The 21023-nt window shown below is 30.0% G+C and overlaps 2 protein-coding genes across 4 annotated transcripts; one reads left to right on the top strand and one right to left on the bottom strand.

The window, feature by feature from the left end:
• The first annotated feature begins 4182 nt into the window (after positions 1 to 4182).
• LOC114168211 (putative E3 ubiquitin-protein ligase RING1a) lies at positions 4183 to 10380 on the top strand. 3 transcript variants are annotated; one of them, XM_028052951.1, is made up of 10 exons: positions 4184 to 4499; positions 4582 to 4624; positions 5798 to 5856; positions 7900 to 7981; positions 8139 to 8259; positions 8345 to 8386; positions 8750 to 9271; positions 9358 to 9465; positions 9717 to 9938; positions 10028 to 10380. In XM_028052951.1, the coding sequence occupies exons 1-10, from the start codon at positions 4364 to 4366 to the stop codon at positions 10052 to 10054; spliced, it is 1362 nt and encodes a 453-aa protein (XP_027908752.1). In that variant the 5' UTR covers positions 4184 to 4363; the 3' UTR covers positions 10055 to 10380. The 3 variants fall into 3 exon arrangements, with proteins under 3 accessions (XP_027908753.1, XP_027908752.1, XP_027908754.1); XM_028052952.1 differs by lacking the exon at positions 8345 to 8386 and having other exon boundaries at positions 4183 to 4499; XM_028052953.1 differs by lacking the exons at positions 4184 to 4499; positions 4582 to 4624; positions 5798 to 5856 and adding an exon at positions 7097 to 7385.
• Positions 10381 to 14966: 4586 nt separating this feature from the next.
• On the bottom strand, positions 14967 to 19839 carry LOC114168735 (protein TPX2). The gene is made up of 18 exons (XM_028053646.1): positions 19510 to 19839; positions 18692 to 18774; positions 18508 to 18606; positions 18042 to 18428; positions 17869 to 17967; positions 17649 to 17768; positions 17406 to 17558; positions 17263 to 17325; positions 17062 to 17142; positions 16832 to 16990; positions 16617 to 16751; positions 16415 to 16498; positions 16219 to 16338; positions 15966 to 16132; positions 15759 to 15867; positions 15629 to 15688; positions 15445 to 15539; positions 14967 to 15352 (listed from the first exon to the last, which is right to left on the bottom strand). Exons 1-18 carry the CDS (start codon positions 19664 to 19666, stop codon positions 15235 to 15237), a joined length of 2289 nt encoding a protein of 762 aa, XP_027909447.1. The 5' UTR covers positions 19667 to 19839; the 3' UTR covers positions 14967 to 15234.
• Between the last annotated feature and the right edge of the window lie 1184 nt (positions 19840 to 21023).

Genomic DNA, 21023 nt, shown 5'->3' with positions numbered 1-21023 from the left:
AATATTAAAAAAATATCAAAAGTGTGTCTTAAAAATAATTTGAGAGATCATTAAATGAAATCACACAAAGGAAAATAAATGTATAATTAAATATATGATAAGATGATAAAAATACCTTAGAGATCCAAGAAATCTTTTCAAAGATCAACTTGGTCGATGATGGCTGAGAAATACGAAATTTTTTTTAGCGATAGCAAATCAAAAGAGTTATTTAAATGAAACAAAAATTAATAATAATAGAACCAAAAAAGATAATTTTTTTATATAATCTAGTAAATGAAATGTTTATGTTGTTGAACACTTAGATTGAAAGTGTTAAACATTATCATGTGAAAAGAACATATACAATAAATAAAATTATAAAAAAGATACATAATTTGAACATAATTGCATAAAGTTTATGATGAGACGAAAAATATCTTAGAGATGTGAAAGAATTGTATGACAAGCCAAACAATTATAAGAAATAAAAAATCTCTCTCTCTCTCTCTCTCTCTCTCTCTCTCTCTCTATATATATATATATATATATATGATAGGTACGGGAACATGGCGAATATGTCTTCATTTTGATCTTCATAACAATTAAAAAAGTAGGATAATTTTCATACTTATATTCATACCAAGTCAATCCGGAGATTATCTATCAAAATGTGGACGACTTCAGACATTATCCACATGATAGAGTTTGTCATCCCCACACGTGGCTCAATTCGTGTTGATGTGGTCCCACACACCTTTCACTATCATTTTCTTACTCTGATCCATTCCAAATCACCATCAAAACACTATCCCATCAATTTAAATTCATTGTCTTATTTGTAAGAAAACATTAAGAATTAAGATGTTGGGAAGAAGTGATGTATCGATTATTTTAGAATTTATAGTTTATTAAGTAAGGTGTGGCTTTATTTTTTAGAGGAAATATCATTGATTTTTATTTATAGTTTATTCTTATATATTTATTATTTACAATGCAATTCATATAGTAAGCCTTCTGCACCAGTATATATATATATATATATATATATATATATATATATATATATATATATATATATATATATATATATATATATATATAATTCATTAATAATATAATGTAGATAAAGATGTGTACTCTTGAATATATAAAGCCAATTTTAATTACTTATAAATTTCAATAGACACGTAAAATAATTGTTATTAATATTTAAATTAGTATTAGTATTAATTTAAACTACTATATCTTATTATTATTAGTTTAAATAATATTATTTAAGTTATATACGTGTTTGAATTACTAATTAGATTATTGTACTGTGATTTGTTAGCATGATTGAATTGTGTTATGAGTTTTACTTATTAAATCGGGGATTAAATTCTCACATTTACATGATTTGGGTTATATGATGAGATTATGAAATGTTGTATGATTAGTATTGCAAGTGTGATAAATTGAGTTCATAAATTTTGTGAAATTATAATTGGTATGTTTTGACATTTGTGAATGTCCATGAGCTGTTTAGACTATGTAGAATCATGTTCTGTATAATTATGTAAACTTGTGGAACAAACATTTACTCGTTGGACAAATTATGAGTCAGAGGATCACTAATTTGAGAGTCGTTGGGCGAGCATTTACTCACTAGATGAATCCAAAGTCAGAGGCTTATTAACTTGAGAGTCGTTGGACGGGCATTCACTTGCTAGTCAACTTATTGAAGGATGTTTTCCCCTAGAGTCCCAATGATACACTCTCGTTGAACGAGCAATCTGGTTTCTAGTTGAAAATGCACTTTTCGTCCAATGAGAAGTGTGTTCGTTGGACGAGTAGATCAAGACCTTGTAGTTGTTGACTGATTTATTTTAGAAGCTTTGTAACTTTTATGAATGATTAATTAAGAAATGATTGATAATTGAGAAGTGTTGATATTAATTCAAGGAGAATAATTAGTGAATTTTTGTATGCATTGATGTAAGGATCCAGTTAAAAGTTATTCTGACGCTCTAATAATTATTCAAATTCTCAAAGTAGAGAGGAAAGAAGTATATAATAAGAGTATAACTCTTTATCTAATTTTATAATCTTATCATAATATCATAAAACTGTATTAATATATTTTATACTTACTTTAATTTATTTGTTTTGAACACACTAGGAAGATGAAACATCCTATTTACTAGTTTTTAGGCCATAAAATTAGGATGTTAGAGCTAGATTCTGGTTAACAAAACATTACCTTCTCTTTTTCATTGATATGAATGAATTTTTTTTAAGTTAGATTTAATGGTAATTATTTTTTGCTAATCATTCATAATTTTTTTTATCAGGATTTGACTTTTTTTTATTAATATCAGTGTAGGTTATTTCATTAAAATTAACCATATTTATCTTGAGCTAATTAATTTTTTTTCTCTCTGCATTGATAAAACTATTTTTTTAATGCAAGAGGTTTTTATTAATAAAAATAAAATATCACAAATATTTGAATAATAGTATCTATTTATAACTATAAGAAAACTTAACTTTGTAGATGAAATGATAAAATGAAATTTATATAATTTTATCAATATTAATTTATATATATATATATATATATATATATATATATATATATATATATATATATATATATATATATTACAATCTCTTTCTTAACTTATTATCATATCTTATATTATATTTATTTATATTTATTATTATCGTGAAACATAAATTTAAATTAGATTATTTATTAAATATTAAATTAAAAAAATAATTCAATATTTTTAAGATATTAATTATAATTTTAAATTCTTATATTTTTTAGATTGTAAAAATAATTACGTAAAAAGAATATAAGTTTAAGCTTAATTTAGTTTATTTTTTTTAAATCAATTCATAATTTTTTAAAAGGTTAAATTTAAATTTAGAAAATTATATATAATTTATAATTATATATAAAGAATATTTTTTCTTTTTATCCATAATTACTTATTTCTAATTCACCCTTTATAATATATTATTTATTTATTTTCTAAGACTAACAATTATTTTTACATATTTTTTATAAAATTATTCTAATCTTTATTTTCTTTATTTTATTCATTATCATTTTTTTTCTTTTCTTTCTCCATTTTTTCTATTTTTTTAATAAATATAAATTTACTTGTATATTTATTTTGTTTATGGTAATCATATATATAAAAATTCATTTTTATTTATATTTACTTATTTTTAATTTACCCTTTAAAATATATTCTTTTTTGAATTAATAGTTTCTTTTACATATCTATAACAATATATAATGGAAATTTCCCTTTTTGTGTCCACTTTTCAAAATACCGATTTTATCCTTTAAATATAACAATTTATTAAATTTTTAAAAATTGACCGTTACTTTTACAAACTTTTTATAAAATCAGATGTCTCTGCTTCTTCTATTCTTCTTTATTTATTAATGGTTATCCTTTTATTTGTTCTGATATATTTTACTTTATTTTTAATAAATATAATTTTAATATATATATATATATATATATATATTAACTTAATAACATTATAATATTATCACCTACTAATATAATATCACGCATATTTAAAAAATACATACACATAAAGGGATAACGCATGTGTAACGCTACTTTTCAATAAAACTATTATAACTGTTATTTCCTTCTACTTCCATCGATTTACTCCTCTTTCTTTGGTAATCAAGTAAATTAGTCTTTCATTTTTTATACACAATATTTAGTATCAAATTTATCCTTATCACTATAACTCAATTTATTAATTTTATAATTTATAAAAATTCTCAGTAATTATCCTCAAATATTATATTATTATACCATCCTAAAACTAAAAGAATATTTATTTTTTTAATATTTTTCTTAATATTCTTTTTTTATAATTATTATAATATTTCATTTTTCTTGAAGAGAATCTTTGTAAGAAACCATTAATATTTTTGATATGCATGCTCATACATGAATTTATTTCCACTAGTTTTAATAAGAATTTTATTTTACATACATCCCTTACATTATTTAATTTATTATCTTTCATATATCATTTATATAAATATAACCTTGCTATCTTATTATTATATTTGTGTATCCAGTCATATCATATTATCTTATATATTTACATATTAAATCACCCACCATATGTCTAAACCTAAAACGAACCATATATCAAATAAATCCATTTATCTACGTGAAATCCACCTAAATACATTGTTACAGCACACGCTGCAAGGTAATGCATAGATAGAGAGAGAAAGGCATTGACACCAAAATTGCGAATCTCGTTCTTCCGTCCAAGCTTTTCTTCTGATCCTAGTCTCTTCTCGCTGTTCTCACCATCATCACACATAGTGAAATCTTCGTAGTTACCAATAGCAATGCCCGCTCAGAAGCGTTCCTTCCCCGATTCTCCTTACGATCACCACCACCACACCAAACATCACCACCAAGAAAAAACTGAGGAAGAAGAAGATGCACAACAACAAGAGGATAATTACGAATCAAACGGTTCAGGTTTCTAATATTCCCCTTCCTTTCTTCTAGATTCTTTTATTTTCTTCCTCTTCTTCTCATAGTTTCTTCATTCTCTTCTCAGATTCTCACCGCGCCCCGTCTTCTCCCTCCGAAGACAATTCCGAGTACTATCTCTCTCGCTTGCATCATACTCATTATTTACTTGCTTTTATTTAATCTATTGTTTCTCCGCATGATACCATTTTGATCCAGCTAGTGTTGTTTGAGCCATGACGTATTATTTGGTTTCCAAATTCCTCCTATTTGATTAGTAATCCGTTGCATGTTTTGATTTTCGTCTTCTTTATGCGTGTGTGGGACGCCGTTGATTTGTTTTTAGCGTAGGTTTTGGTATTAGGTCCTACCTTTGGATCAGACGTGTTTTCTGGGGGTCGTGATGCGCTGAAGATCTCGTTCAAATGGTTTTGAAATGTGTTTTTCTTTGGCAATCAGAATATCATTTGTCAGTTTTTCGTGAAGTTTTGGATTGGTGATAAAAAAACATTGAAGTGGCTGCAGTTGAATAGGAAGTTGCTTAGTGGTTGTAATTCTTGGAACATAGTTACAATAGTTTTTGTTGTGCTCCCAGATTTTTCTATGAGCAATTGCATTGTGATTTTTTAATCCCTAACGTTGCGGTTGGGTGAAGAAAGAAATTAATCAACAGATGGATAGTAGATCCATCAGGTAGTTACTAGATATACTAGATATTCTAACTTATTGGGGTGGGTTTTGTTTTGTATGTTGAGATTGAACGGGATGATTCAGAAAGGTTCCGTGTGTGTTTGATGACGTAAATGAGAAGCATGACCCGTATTCTAAATTTAGGTTTAGATTTGTCCTGAATAATGAATTGGAATAACAATCACGATGGTATTGTTGTAATTTTCCTTTGGGTTAGGATCTAGATATGCTCATTTGAATTTAAAGCTTGTGTCCATGATTGATTTGCTATAAAAGTGCATTCACATTACATAGTCTATTTTTATACGATAGCAAATTAAATATATCTGTTCAAAGTTCACATAATTATCTGCAAGAAGCTGCAATTAAGTTTGAAAACTGTATTTTGTCCTTGTTGTAGCTTCTTAGGTGACTATGGCTAATGTCTGTGAAGTATTTTCGTGCAAACATATTGCAACTTTACTCTGTTTATCAAATTTAGTATTAGCTATCAAGTGGGTGAAGATTTTTGTGACTACCCAATCTGTATATTCGAGCTATCAACTGCATTATTAATTCTGTTTTTCTTATTAGGTTTGTGTAAATGAAAGCTTATGTTTGTGCTTCGTTTGCAGATTTGTTTTTGTAGAGCTTCTTGAAATTCGCAAAGAAGTCCAATGTCCAATTTGTCTTGGTATGTGTTTTCTTTATCAAGTCTAATATTTCTTGGTACATCTCTGCTATTAAATTATGTGTGAGAATATATTTTTTTATCTTGGTTGGTGGAAGAAGGCAGACATTAGAGATGAAAGTAGGTCATGTAGTTTTAGTTCTGCAAAAAAAAAAAGATGGATGGAGATTAAGGACATGTGAGGATATTTTCAAAGGAATCTTATGGTGACTAATATCCTTGAGAATTTTATTTGTTGGAGCTCTTCAATGTGATGTGGCCCATCTATCTAACCTCATCATGTGGCTTAAGACTATTGTTGTTGTTATTCTTATTGATGCATTATGCTAAACTTGGAAACCTACTTCTACTTCCTTTAAAACCATGTGTTTCCCCATTTTTTTCTACACAACTACTCTATCATCTTCAAAATATATGTGTTTAGACATTGTGACACTGGATGAGAGAAGCTGGTGGTGGTATGTGTATATCAGAAATGGATATTACCGTGTGGTGGGTTGGGATAGAAGAAGCAATTTTATGATAAAGCTGCTTTTGTGCTATATTTGGTTGGGTGGAAGAAAAGGAAGGAGAGTAAAGTTTGAAATGTGAATTGAAGAGAAGTGTTGCAGGGCCTCTCATTTAGATGTTGTTTAGTTGTTTTCGATGTATTTGATATCAAATCACTTTGTAGTGGAATTCCTTCCTTCTACCACTGTGCCACAGTTGTTCTCCTTTTAAATCTCCCTTTCTAATATGCAAACATCTCTTTTGTGGTTTAAAAGTACTCTAGAAAATTATTACCAAAACAAAAAAAAGAGTGATTTCCCTCCAATAGAGTTTATATTCCTAGCTCAGTTTAATAGACTGCCAGTGCTGAACTTTCTGCAAGGCTGCAATTGTGTTACAATTGAATTTGTATAAGTGAGTTTGGAAGTTCATTAAAAATTTAGTTATTGATTGGTCAGTCAGAAAAGGCATCTCTGACAACTTGTAACAGCTTGTGTATGTACAGGAACCACGCAAGTTCTTTATCAATCATAACTACAATCCTCAATGATCATTCTCTCTTAAATTTCTGTTTTCTCTTGTTTTCTACCATTTTCTTTACTACCATAAAGTCTAATTTGGTATCGTCAACTTGTTTTGACTCAGAGGAATGTATTCACAGTCAAATCTGTTTAAACCTCAGCTTTCCTCAGTTTGTGTCTGGACTTGTGTCTTTGTCTTCTTCCGTTGTTGTTTTTCTTGACTCTTGATGGGAAGAATTTTCTGATTTTGAAGCAGCCAATCAAGGCGGTGATCAAAGGTCAGTGATTATTATAATTTGATTGATTGTCAATCCTGAAACCCATTTGTGGTTTTGCTTCAGTGGCAGATTGTGGTCTTCGCTGAGCCAGATCATTTTCTTATTTAGGACCAGTAAGATGAGCTCTCATTCTCGTGGCTTCTGTTCTCACTTTCTAATTCTCTTCTCATGTGTCATTTGGGAGTGTGCACTTGGGGCAACTGTGGGAGATTTGCAACTTCAATTCACCAATATTTTTGTGAAGGTGTGCTAAATAACAGTGCGAATTTACAAGAACGAAAGCAAATATCATGTACAACTCAAGATATTTTCGGTTCATGAAGGCTTTTGAACAGTTTGAAACCAAAACTTTAAATTTGTTGCATAAAGCAGGAAAGAGTGATTATCGTTAAAGCAGCTGAAGTTGATGAGTGATTAAATGAGCTCTTATTAGAAGTGCATATTACTTTGTTGACTCATGTTTTTAAAATAAAAAGTCCTAAAGATCAAAAATAGGAAACTTGCTTCTATAAATTAGTTTGTCTAATGAATGCAATTATATATATATTTTTTCACTGTATCTGGTGTTTGTACATCAACAATAATGTTGATTGGCCATTGTTTTTGGTGCCTTTCGTCTTAATTATGATTTTGCTAGGTAGAGCGGGATTTTATCCTTGAGGGAAATTTTTAAATCTTCTATTCATGTTATACCTGAGTTCTAACAAACGTCCTATTCGTTGAAGATATGACAGTATTTCTGATGCTTCCTCAAACAGGTATTATTAAGAAGACACGAACAGTTATGGAATGCTTGCACCGGTTTTGCAGAGAATGCATTGACAAGTCGATGCGACTGGGGTAGGTTACATGAAGCCGTTCCAGACTTTTTCCTTTATGTAATTAATTTGCTCTTGATAATTTGCTCCTCATCTTGCCTATTTTTTGTCTTTTATCTAAAAAACCATAGCTGTAATGTCTATATGCAGCTAGATTATTAATTTTTTGTGTAATTCAGGAACAATGAATGCCCTGCTTGTCGGACACACTGTGCCAGTCGTCGTTCTTTGAGAGATGATCCGAACTACGATGCTCTAATTGCAGCTTTATATCCAGACATTGAGAAGTACGAGGAAGAGGTATAGTTCACTTGATTTGTATTTAATATTTAATGACTTTACATAAACTTTCACAATATTTAACTAGTTATATCACACCTATTAGGAGCTTGAGTTTCGTGAAGAGGACAAGAACCGCAATAAGCTGGTAAATATTTTTTGAGCAATCGTGTTTAAGTATGCTTCAACTTTCAGTTACACCATTAAGGAAAGTTTCACGGTGAAATTGTTATTGAATGTATAGCACTCCTGGGTTACGAAGCTCAAATCTTAGCCTTTGAGGGGAATGCTAGTATAGTTGATGACCTTTTCTTTTTCTTTAAAATCAGATTTGTTGACTATCTATTCGCTAGGCTGCCCCTAAATTCCCACCATCAATTTATATTTACTTACTGTTCAGAGTTATCCTTATTTGGATTTTATCAGTTGCCAACATTCTCTATATAGTCAGATCTTACCATGTTCAAGAGTACTTTGCTACTAGGTTGTCATTTGATAGCTTTTCTGACAGATTCAAGCTTCAATTGCAAAAGTTGTTCAACGACAATCTGAAGCACTGGTTAAGAGACGTAGAGATACACCAGGCTCATTTGTAACAAGATCACAGCGCAATCAACGAAATGTTCTTTCTAGGAGACAAAACCAAGTAATTGATAATCAAGGATCTGAAGATAATGAGGATGAAAATGATAATAATGAAAAGGACTCATCTTCCACAGATGAGCGATGTACAGAATTTAGGCAGAGAAGGCGAAAGAGGCGAACCCGAGTTCGGCCTTCTCAGCCATCATCATCGACAGCAAGTCCTGAGGGTGGATGCATAGAAAGTGATGTGGACGTAAGAGAGAATCGAGGAATTTCTTCTAGACCGTTGTCAAAACCTCAAAAGCTAACTTGGGGAAGGGGTGGTTTTAGGAGTCACACACGGCATGGCAGTGGCAGTGGCAATGGTATCAATAGCAAAAGTGCCCGCAGTAGCCGCTTGGCAAAGTTAGTTGATTATCTCCGTAATTTGAATGAAAACACTGATGAGGTATAGCTTACAGCTGAATTCCCTATACAATGATGAATATATCCCAGTTTGAATTCAATTTATAGAGCCTATGTTCATCTTTGCAGTTAGACGTCCATCTCATTCTTTTGTCTCTGGACAAACAAAGTACACCAAGCTTGCAGCAGCCACACCTTTGCTGTCGACCAACTTTGTCTGTGAAGCACCTTTGTGAGGTGAGCTTCTCTTTGATCACTTGTTTCTTACAATGATACTTTGTAGTCAAGTTTTAATTTTAACAATGTTGTGTCGTGACATCAATACTGGACTTCATAGATTCACGCTTACTAGCTTATGTTGTTGACATTTACGCAATGAAAGCATTTTTTCGATGAAAGTGATTGCATGATGTTCTTTTCTGGATGATCCAATTATAAGCCTGATGATGATTTTCTATTTTTTTTCCATGGATCCTTTTTGTGCATAGTATGTTGCTGGCCAGACATCTTTGCCAATTGAAGACGTTGAGATATTGGCAGTTAAAGGATGCTGCAATACAGTCTGTGACAAGTCGTTTGATGAGACTTCATCCTTTGATGAGTTAACGGCACTGATTATAGATCCTAGCAAAGATGAATTGGAAACTCTGCAAGGGCATGAATCTTTGACAGAACTTAAATCCAAATGTATATCTCAAAGGGCGCATATGGTGAGTATGAATCAAGACGCATCTTTTACTGAATATTATTGCTTGTTCAAGTATTGACTAATTTTTGTACCCTTTTTCTTCTGCTTCAGATTCTGGCATACAGGCGGAAGGAGTGAAACATTAAAGACAGCTTTTGAATTTATGAATGCCAGAACTTATTCTGTACGTACATAGCAAAATTTTTAACTACAAAACTATATATAGTTAAATAATATGAACGTCCCCAGAGGTTATATAGACAGTTTTGATATTGTTGATGTAAGGACTTACTCTGCATGTACATAGGAAAATTTTCAACTTAAAACTATGATGAATTTATGTGAACCTTATTTATATACAAGAGTTTGTTTCAACTTGTTGCATACAAGTTTGTACTTTGGTTTGCACCCTCTAAAATTTATGACAGTTTTAATTTTGTTTATTTATTTACAATTCCTTAAAAGGACAGAAAACTCTTGTGCTCATTTGCTTACTTATTGCCATAAGCAGATTTAGCAAAATAATTTCTCCAGTATTCTAAATTTATCATTTCGAATATAAACACTTGTTCAAAATGCATGTACCTTAACTAAATTCGAAGAGCATAACAAACCCCATTGTGACATTATCCTCTCAGCACTTAGAGTTTGTTAATAATACATTTTTTTGTTCGTTAGCTGGAGAACAACCCATATCATCTTCTTTTCAATTTTTTTTTCTATTTTTACCACAAAAACCAACCATCTATCTTAAGATTAATAAAATATGTATCATGAATGGTTTACTTATTTTGTTTCATATACATCTCAGATATTTGTAAAAATTATAATATTTTAATAATTGATTTACGCATATATTTGAACAATTTTTCATTAAGATTTTGTTTTCAATGTAAGAGATAAAAGGAACAAATTTTTTTGTATGCAAAAGTTAAGAAATAAAAATTGGAAAATTTTGATTTTTTTTTTACGAATTAACTTATGTACAAACTAATTTTAATTTTTGTAGAAGCCTATTTCATGTTTTTCCTTGACGAATAAGTGCATGGCAAAAATGGTATTGAAGGCGAAGAAAGGGGAGGTGAGAACAAATATCTTGCGGATGTAAACGAAGTGACGGAGGAAGCGATGTAGAGAGTGAATGACGGTGAGCATAAGGTTAGAGTAAAACGTGTTGTCATGGGGAAATTAGAATTTCATGTAGAATTTATGAATGGAATGGAAGTGAGACTTTCTATGGCAGTTGTAACATAGTCGACAAAAAAAGTATAAATTTTCTATATCAGTTGTATTTATGGCTGTTCCAGAATCGTCATAGATAATATTTTTTAACTGACATAACAAAGTATTTGTTGCACTAATGAACAAATAAATGAACTAAAAAAAATTATACCATTTTAAAATAAACTAAAAGTGAATTCCTAATAAAGAGAAGTTATGGTATTGAGCCTTGTATCAAGAATATGGAAAGTGATTGTGATGTAAAACACTTTTTATTAAAGAAGTATAGTTTGGTTGATGAAGATCTTTGAGTTACAATACCCTTTATGGTATTTAACCAAGAACATATCATCATTAGATGATACGTTAAATCATTTCAGAGGTTCTCATTTTTGTAACGAAATATCAAGTAGGTCTTTTTTTTTTATTTAACTCAATTGGGTCCCTATTTTAAAAAATTCGTTGCAATTAGGTCATTTATATTAGTAGTATAGTAATGATATTAACTATGTGTCATATGTTAGTACATTGGTTTTTTTCTTTTTAATTTTATTTTTTTTAAATTTTTAATATTTTTATATATTTAAAAAAAATAATAATTGTCACATGTCAATCTGACATTGTGTCACGTCGTAGAGACAATGTGATGTGGCAGTGACAGCGTCATGTGTCATTATGGGATGTAAAAAATCTCAATGTAGTTCTTGTATTTGTTATTTTGGCTCAATTTGGTCCAATTTTTTTAAAAATTGAATCAATTTCAATCCCTATTCAAATTTAGACAAAATTTTACCTTTATATAAATGTCACAATGATACTTCTAACAAGATTAATTTTTTATTTTTCATCTGAATTTTATTTAAATATTGTTTCAAGTATTTATATATCAATAATTTATAGACAAATGTTAGAGTTGGTTTAAAAATAACAACATTATAAATTGAATTGTAAATTTTTAAATAAATATATTTATTTTAAATTGTTATAAAATTGTTTTAAAATTTTATATTTGAATTTATAAATTTTTTATTGTAAATGCAACTCTAACATTTATCTATAAATTTTAAATATATAAATATTTTAAAAAAATTTAAATAAAATTCAATGCAAAATATACATTTAAATAAACATAATTTTGTTAAAAATATCAATTATAATAAAAATACCATTGTAAAATTTATATAAAAATTAAATTTGGTATAAGGATGAAATTGATTCAGTTTTAAAAAAATTCGGATCAAATTGAAACAAAATAACAAATATATGGTTTACATTGAGACTTTTCACATCCAATATTGACATGTGACATTATCACTGCCATATCACATTGTCTCTGTCAAGTGGCACAATGTCATATTGACACGTGACAATTTTTATTTTAAAAAAATTAAAAAAACCATATGTTGACACATGACACATAGTTAACACTGTTACTATACTACTAATGAAAATAACCTAATTACAATGAATTTTTCAAAATAGAGATCCAATTGAATCAAATAAAAAGGAGACATACTTGAGATTTCATTACAAACATGAGATCCTCTAGAATAATTTAACCTAGATGATATGATTTAAATGATAAACATCAATTAGTTTATCACTGACAGTCAAGAAATCTTATAATTTTAAATATAATAAATAGTTTTAAGTTTTGATTAATTAATATTTTTGCTCAAAGTATATTTATATGAGAAACAACTACAAGATTATTAAGATAAAATAATTTCAATCTTACCAAGTAATTACAGTATTTACAAAACATTAAACTTGGAGGCAACATTAATTATAAGTTTTTCTTTCTATTAAAGTACTCAAGGTTTTTCTTTACCAATAGTTTTATCCTTATCTTTAGTTAGTATATTTTTTCTTTATATTCGTGTTACTGTTATTTTTATTCTATTAGTTGAATTTGTATTAGGATTAAAATTGCGTCGTTTTTTTTGTTTGGTTTTACTTTTCGGTCTTTTTCAATTTGAGTTTTGCATGTTTTTCTGCTATGGATGGCAAAACGAATTGGTCCAACGGGTCAACCCGTCAGCCTATAGAGAATAAGGTGGTTGGATCAAGAATTTTAGCATGTTAGTGCATATTAACTCGACTGTTTGGCTCGTCAGCTCGTTGGGCTGCAAGACGAGTTGGCCGTCGACTGGCCCGTGGCCCGTCAATATCAAATAAAGTGGGCCAGCCTATGGCCCGTATCAATGTTTTTTGTGTTTTGCTTCTTCACTTTTATTAATAGTTAACATGAATAATAAAATTTAAGTTCTTAAGAGTTTATTTTCATGAATAAATATGTGATTTTTATCTCCATACATTAGTGTAGTGTTCTCCTCCTTATATTTTCTCTTCTAATCAATAATTTAGTAGGTAATCAATTTAAGAATATAATTTTTTTTCTTTGAAAAAAAAGGATGGGCCAAACGGGCGTTAGCCCGTCAACCTGTCATAAAATGAGATGGGTTCCATTTTCTGGCCCGTCCCAACCATGTTCAACGGGCTCGTTTTGTCACTCCTATTTTTTGTCTATATTTTGATGAGAAACTAAAATTTTTGTTTAAATTAAATTGTGGAAGTATTAAATAAAATTAATTACAAAAATTTCATAGATAATTTTACATGAAAAAAATTTAAAAACTAAATTTTAAATAAAATATTTCATTCTTAAATTTATTTTAGGCTCAAACATGCTAAAGTTCATAAAATATTACTATTGCTTTAAACTACTAACATCCTATAATGATGAAACACTTATTTTTTGAATTTGACTTTAAAAACACGTTTAATTAAAGACATATGAAAAGTTTTTTGTTGAATTATGATTTTGTAATCTCCAAATATACATTTTTCGTGCCACTATTTTATTTGGGTTAAATATGTTTTTGTTTCTTAATTTTCAGTAAATTTTGGAATTAGTTTATTTTAAAATTTTGAATCAATTTATTTCTTCATCTTTCAAAATATGTTATTTTAATCAAATTTCATTAAGTTTATTTAACATTTTAGTATTTGACTTAACATAAAAACAAAAATATGTCAAACAATATAAACAACTCAAACACAATCCTGAAATGTGTACGAAAACATCAAATAAACCTAACAAAATTTGATTACAATGACTAAATCAAACTCAAATACAATCTTGAAATGTGTACAAAACATCAAATAAGCCTAACAAAATTTGATTAAAATGACTAAATCTACGTATTTCGAAAGAAGAATTAAATTGATCTATAATTTCAAAATTTACTCAAACTTAAGACACAAAAAACATATTTAACCCTTTTATTTTTAATAATTTTAATTTAATTCTCAATTTTACATTTTACATATTAAATTTATTCTGTAATCTCCATATATACGCTTTCGTAACGTTATTTATTTTCAATTATTTTAATTTAATTCTCAATTTTACATTTTACATAATTTAATTATGTCTATGGTAAGGTAACTTACATATTTAGCCGATTAGACCAAATCGAAATAAATACAGAATATAAATATTAAATATTAAACTAAAATATCCGTAACCAAATTAAACATGAAACTATTTGAAAAACAAATACAGCATATTAATATTTTTTTTCCTAAAAATTAAAAATACATTTTTTTTTTAATTTGGAAACCAAAAATGTATTTATCTCAATTTCAGAAATTAATACATATTTAAGTTAATTTTATTCATGATAAATATAAAAAGATATACTTTCATTAATGATATAGAGTGCCAATTAAAATAGAAAGATGACATGAAAAAGAAAGATAAATGTGAATAAAAAAGATAATGGATCGTGCAGATATGTGAAACTTATGATAGAATAAACACAAATGGAGCATCAATATAATTAGCATTATTAATCTACCGAGAAAAATATCACTTGTTAATGTTGACATCACACTGTGATGCCTAAACTAATACATATTTAACATGTTTTGGGAAAATATACATCAAAGAATTGGGATTTTTTTAGGAGCTATGAGAAGAGTAGTATTACAGACACATCACCACTTGGAGAGAATTCAAGAGTTTTTCTTACACAACACCGCTTAGAGAGGATTCAAGAGTTCTTGAACAATTACACTTGCTCCTGAAAAAATCATCTCATGTTAGAGGCAGGACTCGAGACCACTGTTCCAGTGAATACCTTTCGTCTTTCCTTTCTCTGGAGTACACGCAAAGTTGGTGATTTGGGTTTCGTTATGTCCTTGGAAGACCTAAAAGCAACATGGTGAGAGAACACAATAAGCAATAAAAAATTTACAATGTAAAAAGTATAAGAAAATTTAGTTAGGTTTTAAACTCATACTTTTGGGGACAAAAAGGATTATCAAAACTTGGAACTGGTCTAGCATGAGGAACCATCGTCCTTCGCAATTGTTTCAAAGCTTTCTCTTCCTCTATCTGCACATTCATGGTACATATCACTTATCAGTATCAATCAGATAACTATCTTATTCCCAGATATTAAATTGCAGACATAGTTGACATACCATTCTTGCTGCTTCACTCTCCTCTCTGTATCGTTTGTACACCATTTCTTTTTCTTTAATCTGTAAAAACAAGCTATTTCAGTACTTTCAAAGTAAAACCTCACAAAAGCTATATGAAATTTTTGATTACCCTTTCATCAAATTGTGCTCTGTCCACAGCTCGATGATTCACATGTAAACTAAATTCCTGAACTTGTGTGAGAGGTTTGCGGACCTTCACTGGAAGAGGGATTGGGTCCCTGCATTTTATAATATCCACGAAAAAAAAAATTAGTTCTTTTGTAGTTTCACCATCTGCACATTAAAGTAAAAAGGTCTTGCTTTTTTCTTCACTCACTCTTTTAAGATTGGTAGTGCTTTAAACTCTCTCATCTGGGCCTCTTCTCTTTCTATTCTCTGTCTTTCTTCCTGTTCCCTTTGCATTTCTTCTTCATGTCTCATCAAACTCTCCAATTGGAATGGCTCTGGTCTTGTGCATTGCTTTGGTTCTGGTTTTGGTGGGATCTGCAAATGATATTCACAGTACACATCATCAATTTTTTTCAACTAGCAAACAGACAAAAAAGTTTTGATCGACAAAAATTCTGTACCACAGGGTAATCGGTGGTGTAAGGGTATGGATTAGCCTTGGGAACCCTTGCTATTTCCTCTTCCAACTGTTTGTGCAGAAGTTCCATGACCAGTTTCTTCTCTTTCTCGGCACCTCTTTCCTGTCATGGTTAAGAATCGGTATAAGAATAACTAGATCAAAACATTGCAGTTTCAACCTAAGGGGAAGTAATGAACCTCTGTGTGGAGATGAAATGGATTTGGAGTTGTGTTTCTTTTAATTGGGTTATGGTTCCGTTCAGATTCAGACTTCAAAGAAAGCTGCAACCATAAAAGATAAAATGATTAATCTCACACGATAAAAATGATTCCAGAACTGAAAAGAAAAATATTATTTTAATATTCTAGATATCTCTGCGAGCAGATATTTCATCATTACCTTGCTAAATAAATCAGCCACGGAAGAAGCAGGTGGTGGAATCCTTTCATCTGTGGCAAAATGAAATTCTTGAGGTTCAGTAACATGCTTCTTGGTATTGCAGAATATTCCAATATCCCCTTTACTTTCAAAGATCTGAAAGAAAAATTACGGTTAGTTAATTGATAGAGTAAATTCTTAGAAATGGGTAACATCTCAGTTGACGACACTATTACCTTCTTATTTAGAGGTTTTGCCTTGAATTTAGGAATGTTTTGAAGCTCCTCTTGCTCTAATTCTAATGAGCTTTTCACCTTGGGTGGGCGGGCTCTTAGTGAAGTTTGAAGTAATGGAGTTTTGGGTTCTGTAAGATGGTGAGGCTTCCATGAATTCCCCTGTTTAACAAAGAGAAGTGAGTAGTGGATCGAAGTGACAAATAGTTGATTCAATTGTTTCTAAAAGATACCTTATGGGACACCTCTGTTGAAGATATTGAAGCAGTGTCTGCATTCTGATGGGCTCTAGCCAAAGTTTCCAGACGAAATTCCTGAAGAAAATAAGAAGTCAGTAATTCAGAATATAGCCATTTGGCACTTGTAATGTGCGTGAATAAGTTTGTATATTTTTCATTTGCAATTCAGTCTTCTATTCTTTGGTGATGGTTTACCTTAAATTCTGGTGGCTGAGGTGTACTTCTTGGAATAGGAGGCAAAGTTGCAGTTTGCAAAATCTAGAATAGAGAAGAACAAACACATAAAAAACACACAAATGAAAGTGAAGAATAACAGAAAACAAGAATGAAAACAGTACCTTCTTATTCAATGTTCGAGCCTTGAATTTTGGAATTTTAGCCATCATTTCTTCCTCAAGTTCTGCACTACTCTTCACCCTAGTTGGGCGAACGCGCTGAGATGTCTCAAATTCAGGCTCCTTAGGCCTAGTCAATGTAAGTTTTGGTTTTGTCTGAACCAAAGAAGCACCATTATGAATATTTAGTAAAAAAATTATTCGAGCACTAAAACATGAAGTGGAAGTAGAAAGTTTGATCCATACATGAGAAACAACGCTAGGCAGGGCTAGATCTCTAGTACTGGACTGAAATCTTTTCATCATTTCTGCCATTGATATAAATGGTACAGATGCAGGAGTTGTTGGTGTCTCACGAACATAAACCTTCAAATACATAATTCAACAAGTGAAGAAAAAGAACCAAAGAGATTTGAAACATAAAGTATTTGATTTAATATATGAGAATTAATGGGACGAAACAAACCTTTCTGTCCTCCTTATTAGTTTTACTAGTGCTAGAAGACATCGTAAAACCCAATTTTGATTTGTTATGAGGCAAAGTTTGATGCTTGACATTCAGAATCTGTAAAGTTAAAATATAAATTAGAACGCATTTTATGTAAAGACCAAAAATGCAACAGTGAAGTTCAAAATTACCTGTCTAGATTTTCCTCCATCCAATTTTTGCCTCTTAATAGCTTGATTCTCATGGGATAAGTGAAGAGTCCCACCAATGCTCTTCCCAGTTGCTGACTTTAGCTGAGGTTTTGTATTCGTAAGAATCTTCTTATTCTGGGTCTTCTTGGAATTAGTGGAAGTGGTAACTTTTTTGAGCAAAGCTGGTTTCGGAGTGCAAGCATCTTTTGCTACTTCAGCAGGTGCTCCTTCAGCTGATGAAACAAAGCATCCACTATCTCCTTTATAATCATTCTCACTTCTTTCCTTATCAGTGCAAGGTGCATCATCTTCCTTTACACTAGTGACAGCCAAACACTGGGGTTTGAGATTAGTTTCCAGAACTTTCTCATCAACATTTGCTGGTGCCTAGTAAAATGAAGTATAATCAGTCAAACTAACCAAATCTAAAAGTGCATATTTATCATGAAAACTGATGCAACAGTACCTTCTGCATTTTATCAGCTTCAACTTCCTCTGTTTTGGCAGCCATGCTCTGTGGGTATATATTCCTTTCCAGAGCATTATCATCAACACTAGCTAACATCTATCAAAACAGCAGATAATATATTGTGATTAAAGAGTGAATATTCAATTATACACTCGACCAAAACTGAAATAGATAATAGTACCTTCTGCATTTTGTCTGCTTCACTAAAATCACACAAGGTATCTACAGTAATAGATCTAGCAGTCTTGATTTTAGGCATGAATGCTGCAACAAATTTGAAAACCCAGAAAAGTTCAGCCAACTAATTCGTTAACACAAATCACTTTGTGACAACACATAGAAGAACCAACAATGTTTAATTGCTATTTCCTATTAAAAACACTACAGACTTTGAACACTTTCTAAAACAACAAATGGAGAAATCACTAAGTTTCGGCTGAAAACCATTCACAACATATGTAAAACCAGGATACTTTAACAGAACAGTTTTTAGGCTGAGAGCCATTCACTAATCACAATTTGTTGGAATGAGTGAAAGAGTTGAGTATCAATTTCCTAGAAGACAAACTACAGAGTCCGAAACACAGCTGAGATCAAACAACTGCATAGAACCAAATGCAACTAAAAACTATGAAGCAATTGGAAGCAAAGCAACCCTATCATAAATTACAGGAGAAACTTTAACGAAAATGAAAGAAAAAAAATTCGCATTCACACCATACTGTGTCATTTAAATATTCCACGATGATAGGAACCAATAAGAACAAAAGAAAGAACTAATTTCCTCACTTCATTTCAATATTTCCGATCATTAAACTCACCTACGAAACAAAACCTCAATATAAAGACGACAACCCTAACTTCTCTCAAATCTAATTCCTAAAATCCTTGAAACCAATCAATATTATAATTATTATTATTATCATTATAGAATTATAGAATAAAAGAGATTGATCATGAGCAAGAACTGAGAAATAAAAAGAGAGAACAGGAACCTACGAGAAGGAGCGTAAGAGAGAGCGGTGTCGAACCAGAGCTCAGCCTTAAGCGATTCCTCATCGGTTTCTCCTTTAATGAAGTCGAAGAATCGCGGCGCCGAGAACTCGTAGGTCTCGTCCATCACGGTGGCGCCACCGGTTTCCTCCGTCACCGCCATTTCACGTTCCGATTAGGGTTTAACGTCGAGAACTCGAGAAGTGATTAATAAGAGAGAGGGAAAGGGAGAGAGCGTGTTTTATTTGGTGCTTCTGTGAAAGGAAAGAAACGAGGCAGAGGGAATGTGTGTAATGTTGAGCGGAAAGTGTAACGGTTAGTTCTCTAACGGTCCAATTTTCTTTTGAACTTTATTATGAAGCCAGGTAGCGAACCGATTGGTTTATATGGTTCGCAAGTGTCACAACGGCTATTTTCTCATTTCTCATCAACACCACTTCTCAAACGACGACGTTTCGAAGAACATGTAGGTGAGTGAGTGTGAGAAATTGCAATAGTTGCAAGAAAACATGCTAAGTGTAAAGTTAATCATTAAAGTAGTATAATTAAATTTGATTAAAATGAGATTAATTACAAAATACAGATTAACATGCATAATAGAATTGTTAACTTTTATAACCATTTTAAAACCAGACTTAAAATTATTTATGATCAATCAATAGTAGTATTATAACAATAAATAAAAATAAATAAATCAATTGCTAATATGATTTTTGAATTTGAAATATAACTTCTTTGCTTAAATGGAATCTCATTTCCTTAATTCTCATATGGAAGAATAGAGAAGTGATTCCAAAATAAAATCTCATTTTCTTTAAACTTCTTGTTACTTTGATGTAATGATAGCATTTAAAAGGACCTGATGTCAGAATTAACCATCACTTGGTTTGAGTTGGTGTTGGAATAATTGTTTTGTTGTTTATTATGATTTTGTTCTTCTTTTATTTTGCTTTTTTTAGGTCTTTTTTTTATTTGTAGAAAAAAAAACTATAATTTATTTGCAAGTGTTTTTCTTATATTTTTTTTTCAAAAGTAGCATGCTCCACTAATTATCTTTTTAAATATTTATCTAAATAATACTGTTTACCATTTATAATCATTGGTAAAGTTTTCTTTAAAATAACATAATTTTCAATAAAATTTTACTAATGAGATATTATTCACAATATTTACTTAAATAATACTTTTTACTTTTCATAATTATTAAAAAAGATAGATTAGAATTTGGTTTGGCGAAACTGAATTCCAACTTTCTTTTTAATTTTTTTAAACATAAAAATCATAGAAATTTTATTTATTTTTCATAATTATTTTTAATACATTTTATATAAATATTAAATAAATAATATATATTTTATTATTAATAAGTTTATAAATTTATTTATCTATTTTGTAGATATTATTAACTTGAATTTATAAATTTTCTTATCATTTTAATAAAAAATATTTCTAATATTTATTTTAAATCTCAATTTACATTAGCTTAAAATAAAATTTCAAAGGGTTAAATGTCACATCCT

This window comes from Vigna unguiculata, chromosome 11 (assembly GCF_004118075.2).
Source record: "Vigna unguiculata cultivar IT97K-499-35 chromosome 11, ASM411807v1, whole genome shotgun sequence".
Taxonomy (NCBI): Eukaryota; Viridiplantae; Streptophyta; class Magnoliopsida; order Fabales; family Fabaceae; genus Vigna; species Vigna unguiculata.
This window is presented reverse-complemented; position numbering and strand designations above follow the sequence as displayed.